Source organism: Archocentrus centrarchus, chromosome 15 (genome assembly GCF_007364275.1).
Source record: "Archocentrus centrarchus isolate MPI-CPG fArcCen1 chromosome 15, fArcCen1, whole genome shotgun sequence".
In the NCBI taxonomy this organism is placed as follows: Eukaryota; Metazoa; Chordata; class Actinopteri; order Cichliformes; family Cichlidae; genus Archocentrus; species Archocentrus centrarchus.
The window spans coordinates 7,412,655-7,425,222 of record NC_044360.1 but is presented as its reverse complement, the minus strand read 5'-3'; the positions used below and the strand labels follow the sequence as shown (position 1 = coordinate 7,425,222).

General features: G+C 42.5%; 1 protein-coding gene across 6 annotated transcripts in view; it reads left to right on the top strand.

Moving 5' to 3' along the window:
* wdpcp (WD repeat containing planar cell polarity effector) overlaps positions 1–12,568 on the top strand; it is a 94,792-nt gene that overhangs the window by 52,195 nt on the left and 30,029 nt on the right. For all 6 annotated transcript variants that reach the window (XM_030748038.1, XM_030748039.1, XM_030748037.1 and 3 more), the window contains one exon: positions 5,098–5,701. In XM_030748038.1, the coding sequence (XP_030603898.1) occupies positions 5,098–5,701 (604 nt within the window). The remainder of the gene's footprint in view (positions 1–5,097; positions 5,702–12,568) is intronic.

The following is a 12,568-nucleotide window of genomic DNA, read 5'->3' as shown; positions in this document are numbered from 1 at the left end:
ATTGGAGGTGGTGGGGGGGTACATGAATATTGAAATAATCAAAGCAGATGCTGTTTGCTGGTTTTTCTTCTTGTTTTTGGAACGCTCGCTGCATTTATCACACTCCTTCACCTAGTTTAGTCCCCCCCCCCATCCTTCTCCTCCTTCCTTCCTCCTCGCTTCAAGAACATTAAAGTCTCTTCATGGGGCTGCGCCATCGCTCTCTAATGAAAGCGTTTGTTGTCATTTTTCAGATGCGCGGTGTGAAATTAAGCGAGCAGTTTATGTAAGAGCCGTAGCGGGAATCAAATGCTGGGCACACATCGGGCGACGCCAGCTACTTCAATCACTTCAAGCTCATATATATGTTCCTTTTGTTCAGTTCGCTATCTGCCGCACTAAGCCAATTTTCTAGCCAGTCTCTCGGCATTTAAAAAAGTCTGATTTCTTTCCCTATGTGGTCTTAATTCGTATACCCCCCTCGCCACCTCCTCCCTCCTCATGCTGATAAGTGGAGCCACGGCACGCAGGGGGGGTGGGGGGTGGGAAGGAGAGGGAAACATACACAGTCGGTTTTTATGCAGCCAGTTAACATTTTTAATGATCCTTCCTTCATGCTTTACACCCTCCCCCTCCAAACAAACACACACACCAGCCATTTCCTGGAATTTAATAATCTTAATGGAAGTGAGATGAATGTTTTGTGAGCTTTTGCCTTTTTTTTTTTTTTTTTTTTTTTTTTTTTTTTTTAGGGGGGGTTGCAAACATGTTTTATAACTGTATGTCTATCCTGTTATCTGTCACCAAACAGTCTGTAGTTGTTTGATCTGCATTTGTTTGTTTGTGCTGTCTTTTAATTATTTTTCGACTTAAGAATAGAGCAAAAAAAAAATTAATAGAAATTAAATCATTTCTAATCTATATTTTATTTATTCTTCACTTTAAGAACACTCTGATGAAGAGTAAGTGTGCTTTTGAACCAAGATTGTTGGCGAGACTTTCTCCTTAAACATAACAAGCTGCAGTCTTCCTATGAAGAATTAAAGCATACATAGCAGAAAGCACTTTTCAGAAATGCACTGCAAAATAATTTGTACCATGAAAGGGTCTGGTGCTGAATCCAAAGTGTAGAGTTACCCCTAAGCTCCACTGCGTTTTAAAAATCAGACTGGAAGCACTACTCATACAGTTCGTGTCCAGTGAATGATATTCCCTCTGTTATTTTCAGGGGTGAAGGTATGGGGAATATTTTGGTTTGTAATCCTGCTGTGCCTGTGCATTTTCTCACATCAGTACTTCAACTATAACCCCAAATCGCATACCTAAAACTTCCCCAGTCCCACCCAGCACCCCACCCCACCACCACCACCAACAACCACCACCAGCCACCCCCATCCCTCGACTCTCCTCCAAGTCCCTCCGTCTCTCTCTATCCGTCTCTCCCTGTCTTTCTCTGCTCCGTGAGCTGGAAAATTGGCTTCAAAAGGCCACTGCTGTGAACAAGGGCCAGCCACACAGTTGGGCCCGTCCGCTTTATCTTTCACGCCATGGAGGGGGAAAAAAGGTGCCGGTGAGAGAGAGAGGAGAAGAATGGAGAAGAATAGTTTTGACCAGTCACTGAAACCAATAACCTGGAGAAAGCTACTTACTAGAAGTCTTTCTCTCTCTCTCTCTCTCTCTCTCACTCTCTGTCTCGCTGTCTCTGCTCTCTTTGCATCTTTCTCTTTATTCTTTTCCATTTCCACTCTTTCTCATCTTTTGTACGCATTTCTGTCTGCATCCCTTTCTGTCTGTCTCTCTTTTGCACATCTGTTCACTCACTTGCTCACACTCGTTCTTGACCTGATTCATCATTTTCTGTTTTATGCTCTCAGAATCAGTGAATACTGTACAGTCACATGCCACAATACACTCTGGAGAGTTCACAGGCAAACAAAGCTTTGTTTTTATGAATACATTACAACAACGCATCTCTACACCTCTTGTTGTTTTAGGATAAAAATTGTAGCAGCTTGTTACACCAGGTGCAAACGGGTTCTTTAAAATAAGAAAACTGTTGGTGGCTTTGTAAATGATGATCAGTTTCCAGTTTAAAGAAAAAAAAGTGAGTTTTTTTGTGAATATTTACTGTTCTGTAGCACATCACCCACATCTTAAGACCACTCCCATAGAGATAGAAATGTTTCATCATGTGATAAGCCTTGTTACTCAGAACATTTTTGGATCTAACGCATGGCTGTCAGTGTTTTCAAATGCACGCTATCAACAGTGTCCTACCTTACTGCTTGATGCCTTTCCAGTGGATCTAGAAGAAGAGTTTAGTCACTGTTTCTGCTGAAACACTAGTCAGTTGAGTAGCCTGGCTCCTGACATCCATAATCCACTTTTCAAGTGACTTTTTCTATTGTTGTCTTTATACCAATTTGGAATAAATGTACCACAGTGCAGGATTAGATGTTGAATGCTGTGTGGAAACAGCTGGTTTAAGAATCAAACTGTGAATAATGTTAGTTGGAAATATATTGTGGATTGTATGGTTAGAGTTTCTTGGAGTTGAATAAAGTTTCTGTGTAGTTAATATAATGTATATTTAAATATAAAGGTAGGATCAAAGAAATGATAAAACCCATGCACTGATGTTTGAGGCTCATTACTTACAGTATTGAGCATTGCATGATGTTGTTGCTGTTCTCCAACTTCATACACATTTTTTGTACATATTGTACACTTGAAAAAATCCTGTAAATACTGGCTGCTGCGGGTTGAATCAGACAGTGTAGTATTTATTTGTTGCCTCTGAACTTTATCTGACTCTGCCCTCTGGTTCCTGTTCTTGGAGGGTCATGTGTCAGGTGCAACGGAGCTGAGTCAGCTTCACCTCGTTCCCCCGATGGTGCCATGGTGGCATGCATGCTCACAGCAGAGAGCGGGCACTAGCAAGCCGGGCATGGGATGAAAAGCTGAAAGGATATGTGGTTTGGGGGGGGGGTCAGGTTTTGTGGCACTGACAGCATTCTGTGGGGTGAATATGATGGACCCTCACCTGCTATCCATTTGTGTGATAGTTTATTGTCATGCATGTGTCATTTTGCAGAAATTAAGCTATCCAGAGAACTGCAGCAGCCCCAGGATACACCACCTTTTACATGAATTGAGCCCCTCTACCCTGCTGCTTCAAATAAACACACACATTCACACACAGCACCCACCCCCTGGGGAGAAGCAGGAGCTAGCTCTGGGGGATTATAGAGAGGAAAAAAAGCTTTCAGGAGGACAGTCATCTGCTTCTCTCCTGCTATAGACCATGGGCAGGCAAAAAAAAACCCTGCCTTCCTCCCTCTAAGTCCTTTTTTGGCAATGCCTGCCAAAAAACTGGGCCGAGCAGCTTTGAAAAAGGAAAGGAAGGCAGGCAGGCAGCCGATCCTTCTTTCTGTCTACATGGCGAAAAGAAATGGTCTCATTTAGCCAAAGCTGCCACGGTCAATGCAGGGTTCTGATAGAGGCTTTGGTAAGGTGAAATCCCTCCTAAAAAGCTCTTTTAGTGACTGTGTAACTGTTGGACTGCTGTTTAGTGCAGCCTGTGTTCTCCTGTCATCCACGTACTGTTCCGGGTTTCTTGTGGGTGTTTTATCGACGCTACCACCCGTGACACGGCCTGTCTCCCTCAATGTCAGTGTTTGTTTGCATAGCAGGACCATTGTACCCACACAAACTGATTTTAGGCCAGGAGGAAATAATCTACATTTTGCATTTGACCATTGGTCAAAAAAAAAAAAAAAAAAAAAATTAAGATTTCTTTATATACCCTCTGAAAAGGGCTTCCTTTCTTGTCTAGTGCTGAGCTCTTGGCTCCTCACACAGGTAAACAGAGGAGGTTGTTTATCGTTATGTGCCAAGCCATGGCATGCTCAGGGAGAAGATGTTGTTGACCTTGAGTTAAAATAGAGCTCTTATCATTAGCTGTCTTGATTGACAGCCGGGTGTTTATTAGCAATGTGGAAGGCTCTATTTCTTCCATCTCCAGGGGGTTTGGGGCTACTGCCATGGCATGACTCATTTCTGTCTTTCTCTCATCTGTTGTGTCTTGTCTCCTCCCTTTTATTCAAAAACAGGTTAGTCTAATAACAGTTGGAGACACAAGTCAAGTTTCAAGTAGAGGAACATGTTAAAACAGCAACAAAAATGACGAGATCTATTTGTGATGATGAATACCGACTAATAATTAAAAAATAAAAATGTTTAATATAGTTGTAGTGGCATGTGTATAATTGTAGGAAGTATTTTTTTCCAACCTCATACCTTAAAGTGTACAATAATGTTTATGTTCCTCAAAAATGAAAGAAGACATCATCTTTCAAATCTTGTTACAGCATGTTGACATCCCTACATCTAACATTAAAGGATGACTATTATGTTCGTTTCAATCACATTTCTATTCTTGGTCTCTACTAGAGTAGCTTTGCATGGTTCACTGTTCAAAATAGTCCTTGCCTCATACTAGGCCTTGGTGCTGTCTGAAACTTGTCATTTTAGCTTTCTTTTTAAGCCAGCTGTCTTCCGATTGGCTGTCACTCAAACAGAAGGTTTGAACAGGAAATGGGGAGCTGTGGGTCCAGCAAATTGTTGTAAATCATCCCCTGTGAATATGTGTACTTAATTTTCATGACAGTCTGTACTAAAGCAGTTTAATGTTTCACTCTGAAGCACAGTATCACTGTTAGGTGGTGGCACCAAAGGTAAAGTCGGGGGATTTTTTTTTTGATAATACAGAAAAATCAGTTATTCAGTACTGAGATCACAATTTATACCATTATTATTCATTTACTTTAAGCATTTTTTTATGTTTCTAGAGTCAAGTCAAGAGTGAGGCCCAGGCTATGGATTGTTTTTAAATGCAAAGCCCATCTTTGCTAGACCAAAGTCTACAGTCTCCACCAGGGAGGTCTCCAGACAGGGTGTAGATTCAGACCAGCAGGCAACCATTTAATGATCCTTCTCTCATTCTTCAGTTTCCTATAAAAACATGACTACAAAATAAGATTATGGGATAATTTTTCTTAAATTTTAACTCCTCTCTTTAAGCCATTATTTCTGAATCCATACCTTTTTCGCTCTCAGGTCCTTAGTTCGGTTCGGACTGAAGGCAACCCCCTGGACTGTCGCTTCAGCCTGTTCCAGCCCTACCAGGTCCTAACAGTGGAGTTACCGTCAGGAGCCCAAGGATTCAAAGAGGGGTCCTGGGCTGATACCTGTGTGTATGACTGTGCACGAGGACGCCTGCACCGCCTTTCAGTCACCCGCATCCCACTGTCATCCCATCCTGTCTCCTGCTCTCGTCACCCCTCTGAGACCACTCTCCTCCTTGGCTTAAGTGATTCCTCCTTAGTCCTTTACGACCAGCGACGGGGGGTCTCTCTCCTAGCCTCATGCCCTGTGCCGGCCACCCTCCTCGCCTGGCACCCTGCTGGGGCTGTTGTCATGGTAGGTGGAGGACAGGAGGAGCTGATGTGCTTTGATGTGGGCTTGGCACCTGTAAACATGGCGCTGGTATCAGAGGAGGTAGCTTCAGCTGCCACGTTAAGACTAGCTCAGCACCTGCGCTGTTCTGGAGGCCTGGCTGGACTGCAGTGGGGGACTGGCTTGGATGGAGGCCCAGAGGGGACAGATATCCTGACACTGGCTTTTCATGGGGGACCATTAGCAGCCTTGAGATTCAGACTAGGTAGGTAAAATAAGATTGGAAATGGCATTTGGAAAAAAAGGATGCTCTTCCTAAATGTCGAACCGCAAAAAAGGGAATTGGGACATCTGTGGATTACAATGACAGTTTCCTTTATTGATGTATCTGTCAACAACTTTCTATTAATTATTCACTGTATCAGAAAATAATTCCTAAATATCTTTCAGATTTCACAATGACATCTCCACAACACTTAATTTATGCAAATAATGTTTAAAAGCCCAGGATGTTTAATTTGCAGCAACATAAAGGATTTAAAAATACAAGATCTTAATATTTGACATTCTGGAAGCAAATGTTTGGCATCTTATATTGATTATCAGGAATGTTCATTTATTTCCAATCACCACAATCTTGTATAGAAATAAACCAAAGGCTGATGCAGTCACCTGTAGCTTGTGAGGAAGTTGCCAACTCATCTTCAAACACTCGCCAAGTACTTGCTAACCAGTGAAATGGAGAATATTTGCCTTCAAAGTAAAAGTTGCACTTTTTGAAATGATTGCAGCAGTTAGCTGCAACTTTTAATTTGAAGACAGATGTTTCTCATTTTCAGTTTGTGTCACTTTTTCCAAATTTCACTACTGCTTGATGGTTGGTTAGCAAGTATTTGCAGACAAGTTGGCATCTTCCATGCAAGCTACTGTTGAGCATGGTAAAAGCAATCGCAATGAGGTTCTGTGCAGCACTGTATGCCTCTTTGAAACCAATTTCACCCAATGACCACCACCAGTCTCCAGCAACCATTTAAGAAATACACTTTTTTTTTTTTTTTCCCCTGGCAGCTGGAGGTTGCCAAGCAGCCGCTAATGCCGGGTTTTCATAGTATCTCCTCTGCAAGGCCGACTGGACTCGGTACGACTCGCCATAGTCTTGTTTTGTTTCCATTGCAATTGAGTACCACCTCGATGTGGGTGGAGTCGATATAGCAGCGCGGGCAGTAGTCACTTGATGTAATTTGTATGTGACTCAAAACACAACACAACACAACAATGGATGAGATAGAGGCAAGCTAACATAACTAATACCAGTTTAATATTGTCACCATGCATAAGTCCCCCGTACAATGTTTTAATGGTTGAAGGTTGTCATTAAGTACCTTTACCGCCGAACATGTCATAATCGACTCAGTGTACTTCAAAAGTGCTGCCGTTCACATACTTCTGGCAACAATTAATTTCTCAGCTTTCAGAAACCGTTTGAATTTGTCCGATGGGACAAACGGTTGCAGAATTACGGTAATTCAAAGTTTCTTTGATCAGCCGCCTCAGGCTCAGTGTTAACCAGCTGTTCACGGCTATTAGGGGCAGGTAACGGGTGCTTCGGCGGTGATCGCACGGCAGTATAGGGTTATAATATGTATGCTGTGTGCACGTTTCAGATGGCTCTCTCGTTGCAATACTACCGCTGCAAACTGTCAGTCTGGGCATTCAGCCGGTGCTTTGTGCCTCCATTTTCTTGCTGTTGGGTCTTGAAAATGGAACTGTTCATTCTCATGACTCCGCTAGTGACGACACTCCCTGACCAATCAGTGGCATGCTGTTTTTTCTCGTCACATTTTTGGATCGCCTCGGATCGCTGAGTACTAAAAAAGTACCTGGTACCAGGTACTAAGGGAAACACCTTCAAACCACATTGAGTCGAGCATAAACTTCTAGTTCATGGGGATTAACTTGCTTTTGGAGTCAGCTTTGAGTGGCCACTGAGGCAACTGCATTTTTTAACATTTGACTTTTTTCAGTCCTGGAGGTTGCCACTTTGAATAAACATACATGTAAAACAGATGGATAATCAGATATATTTATCCTCTTTCACTTGTTTTCCTGCTTGGGTTCTTTGTATTTTTACTCATTTATACTGCCAACAGAAAGTCCCCCTTATATTTCTTCAAATTTTACATTAAACAGTTCTAAGAAGACAACAATTTCCACACCAGCCTAGTCTCCCCTTCCTAATGAAAGTGCCTTCCCCCTTCAGACACGCTCCCTCTGTTTTGGATCTGACGCTGTCTGAACCCGTCTGTGTAAATAGGCTGCCGAGTGGATCCGTCCCAGTACCTTTCCACTGCTGAAGGAAGTTAATTTGTTGACGAGTGGGAAGGTTAGCATGAGTCACGCTCTCAGAGGTCATTCAATAATCGCCCCAGGGCACGAGCCCCCGAGGTGCATTCTGGGATGCATTTTTCCGATAAATCGTTTACAGTGGCTGCGCAGTCCCTTGGGGTCCCCAGATAAAGTTTGCCAATCAAAATTTTTGCGAAGCAGCCACCTCACCCTCCAAAACACACGTGCGCACATACACGCGCACACACACACACACACACACACACAGAGTCTCACACACACTCACGTATTCAGCATCTTTAATTGTGACTTTGGAAAGAAGATGTGACAGTGGCACGCAACTCACTGCTGAAGTTTGAAAGCAGGAGAGTGGGAGTGGAGGGAAGACGGTAGAAGTGTGTGTGTGTGTGTGTGTGTGTGTGTGTGTGTGTGTGTGTGTGTGAGTGAGTGAGTGAGTGGCTGCATTTGCTGTGTGCACAGGGAAAGAGGAGGGTGTCTTCCAACAATAGCTTCCGCTCGTCTGATCGTCTGCCAAGTATTTGATGAAGAAAGTCACTGCACGTCTTTTCTCCATGATAATTCCCCCCCTCCACACACACACACGTGTGTGTATTCTTCTATTTCTGTGCTTCTGTGCACACACACACTCTCTCTCTCGCTCTCTCTCTCTCTCTAACTCATTTGTTTGCTTCTTCTCTGTATTGACTTGTTTCATAAGGCCCGCTACATGACAGAAGGAGTGAGTCGGGAGGCGGTGAGGAAGAAAGACTTGGCCAAGCTCCAAGTTCTCTCTTTTCCATAGGAGGCAGCCCTCCCTGGTGCCCCCTCCCATCCCCACCCCCCTGCCTCCACCGAGTTATCTCATCTGGGCACACGTTGGCCATGGCTGGGCCTGCACTGGTACAGGCTGCAGAGGGGCAGACTGGGGAATGTGCTGCACAGCACCCAAGAAAAAAAGACTTATTTTTATTTTTTTGCAGGGATGGGAGTATAGAGAAATATTAAAGGTCAATGATGTAACTGGGTATACAGCAAGAGCCTGTGCTAATGCATCTTTCAGTGGCTATAAAAAAATAAGCCTATGTATTCACCAGTCATCAAGGTGACGTGAAAGAGAATTTGTTGATCTGCTGCACGAGTTAGTCGATCACTCAACTAGCCTGGCATATATTGTTTGTCAAAATTAGTGAGCAGAGTTATCCATCATTTTTAAGATAGGTTTATGGACTGTCAAAATTACATGTTTGTTTGTAACATCAGAAATCCCACGCACCTTTCCAGTCTTTTTTTTTTTTTTTATAGGGAGTTTCTGCCATTATCTGTAAATTTCGACACACACCTGTTTCACACCATTATTAGTCACCTGTGCGGAGGTGTGAGAGGAACCACACGGGTTTCTTCACATGCTAGATTATTATTTTTTATTTGATACTTGACGATTTGTGGCATGTTTCATATGTACAACCCAAAGCAACCTTATCAGTGTCTGCTCAGAGAGAATGGACAAGTGTGTGCAACCAGTTTTTGAACAAAATTTGACTGGTTCATTTGACTGGGTCTGTGAGACAAAAACTTGACCTTAAAATTGATTAAAACACCAAATTAAAACATACTATTATTTACTAAAGAATAGTAAATACAACATGAAACTATGGATCCATCCTGTTCTACTAGTTTTTGCTAGATTCTGATCCCCCTCTGAAATTTAGACTCATCAGACCAGGCAACGTTTTTCAAATCTTCTGTTGTCCAATTTTGGTGAATACATGCACATTTTAGCCTCAGTTTCTTGTTCTTAGCTGCCACTCAGTGCGGTCTTCTGCTGCTGTGGTCCATCTGCTTCAAAGTTTGTGTCATCAGAGATGCTCTTCTGCATACCCTGGATCTAATGAGTGCTTATTTGAGTTACTTTTTCTTCGTCTCAGCTTGGCACCATCAACCATGCTGCATTCAAAGTCACTCAAATCTCCTTTCTTCCTCATTCTGATGCTCAGTTTGAACTTCAGCAGATCGTTTTGACCAGGTCTACATACCTAAATACATCTAAATGTAAATTGAGTTGCTGCCATGTGATTGACTGATTAGATAAATAAAGTGGCCAGTGAGTATATGTGAAAGAATTTAAGGAAACACATAATAGGTCCAGCTTAATGAGTGTTTTTCTGATATTTTAGGCCAATTTTTTTCACATTTTTAGTCATGGTTTGTTCTGTGTTTCTCCATGCTACTGCTGATCCTGTCCTACTCAGTGTTGTTTGTGCACAGCACCAAGCTATCAAATAAGGTACTGTAGACAGGTGTGATCCATTGTCTGTGTTGGCTCAGAGCAGACGTCAATGCCCAGCTCCAGATCTCAATACACACAGTTAAACACATACAGTACCCAAAATCACACACAAGGCACTCAGCTGATGTATTAGCCACATTAGCCCACTCTTTAGGGGATTTGGGGGTTTGCTAATTGCCAGCTTGTCATTTTAATTGCTCATACCCTCCTCCCCGCCCTACAGATACACACACAACTTCTTCAATTAATTAGACAAGAGTCAGTGGTGAGTTTTCCTTTCCTGCCTACAGTCTAGCCCATTGACAATACTTCTGTCAGTGATCACTTTTAATACACAGGAGAGTATTAAATATTCAGTTTACATGTAAAAAAGTTATTATTTCAGAAGTGAAGTAAAACTACAGTGAGAATATGTGTGCATGTGCATGACTTCTGAGTTTGGTGGTTTGTCTCACGCACATCAGAACGAGGCAGGGAGTCATCCATCTGCCGCACTGTGTACCTTCGTGATTAAGTGACAATAGAGTATAATTACCCCAGGCATTCAACACCCTCACCTCCTGTATATGTGCTTTGAACTTTAAGAGACAGAATGAGACACCTCTGCTGCGGTGAAGGGTACAAAACCCCATTATTCCATTATTCAACATGTTTGTTATCTGTGCAAACAAAGCACCATCAGTCATCACTGATCAGAGCAGAGCAGTCCTCAGATGACCTCAGGGTAAAGGTCAATCTACGGTGTAAATTCTATGCTACATTATCAACAGCAATTACATGCAGATACACAAAGAGACACACACCTCTCAAAAGGCAGGGTACACTCGGACAGGTCTCCAGTCTGTCGCAAGGCTAACTATTTCAATAATATTTAAGCCCATTATTTGAGCATATGCTAGTATGTGGTCTGCCATCCCTCTAAACTTTCATCTCAAACAAGGAAAAGACTGATCAGAGATGCAGCCAAGAGGCCCATGATCACTCTGGATGAACTGCAGAGATCTACAGCTGAGGTGGGAGAGTCTGTCCATAGGACAACAATCAGTTGTACACTGTACAAATCTGGCCTTTATGGAAGAGTGGCAAGAAGAAAGCCATTTCTCAAAGATATCCATAAAAAGTCTCGTTTAAAGTTTGCCACAAGCCACCTGGGAGACACACCAAACATGTGGAAGAAGGTGCTCTGGTCAGATGAAACCAAAATCGAACTGTTTGGCCACAATGGAAAACGATATGTTTGGCGTAAAAGCAACACAGCTCATCACCCTGAACACACCGTCCCCACTGTCAAACATGGTGGTGGCAGCATCATGGTTTGGGCCTTCCTTTCGTCAGCAGGGACAGGGAAGATGGTCAAAATTGATGGGAAGATGGATGGGGCCAAATACAGGACCATTCTGGAAGAAAACCTGTTGGAGTCTGCAAGAGACCTGAGACTGGGACGGAGATTTATCTTCCAACAAGACAATGATCCAAAACATAAAGCCAAATCTACAATGGAATGGTTCACAAATAAACATATCCAGGTGTTGGAACGGCCAAGTCAAAGTCCAGACCTGAATCCAATCGAGAATCTGTGGAAAGAGCTGAAGACTGCTGTTCACAAACGCTCTCCATCCAACCTCACTGAGCTCGAGCTGTTTTGCAAGGAAGAATGGGCAAGAATTTCAGTCTCTCGATGTGCAAAACTGATAGAGACATACTCCAAACGACTTGCAGCTGTAATTGCAGCAAAAGGTGGTGCTACAAAGTATTAATGCAAGGGGGCCGAATAATATTGCATGCCCCACTTTTCAGTTTTTTATTTGTTAAAAAAGTTTGGCACATCCAATAAATTTCATTCCACTTCACGATTGTGTCCCACTTGTTGTTGATTCTTCACAAAAAAATTAAAATTTTATATCTTTGTTTGAAGCCTGAAATGTGGCAAAAGGTTCAAAAGTTCAAGGGAGCCGAATACTTTCGCAAGGCACTGTATGTATTAAAAAAAAAAAAAAAAAAAAAAGATGAGGATGAGGAGAAGCTTGCTTTTATTTTGCATTTACACACAGAAACTGATGCACACAAAGTGTACACCAGGGATTGAACACACTTCCCCTCTAATTGATTGATGAGTCGATGCCTGTCTAACAAATCTAGTGCTGCCTCAGAGTCAAAGCTGATCCACTGGACACTCACTTAAGTAACTCCTCCAGGTTATTCTGCACAGTCACTGAATCATTATTGCACCTAACTGGGTTAAAGCTAAAAGAAAATTTCCTTTTTTTTTTAAGCATAGAAAAAGGAAGATGTACTGTATCATTTAGCTCTGTGATGGACTGGGGAGCTGGGTAGCCCCCACACTACCCTACATTGGATAAACAGTTAAGGGGGATGGATGAATGGAAAGCAAAAGATCAAATTTTGCACTTTTAGTATATAATGACATTCTTCAAAATCACTGCTCATCATCAAAACCTTGAAAAAAACAAAACAAAATGCATAAAAATAGAATGAATA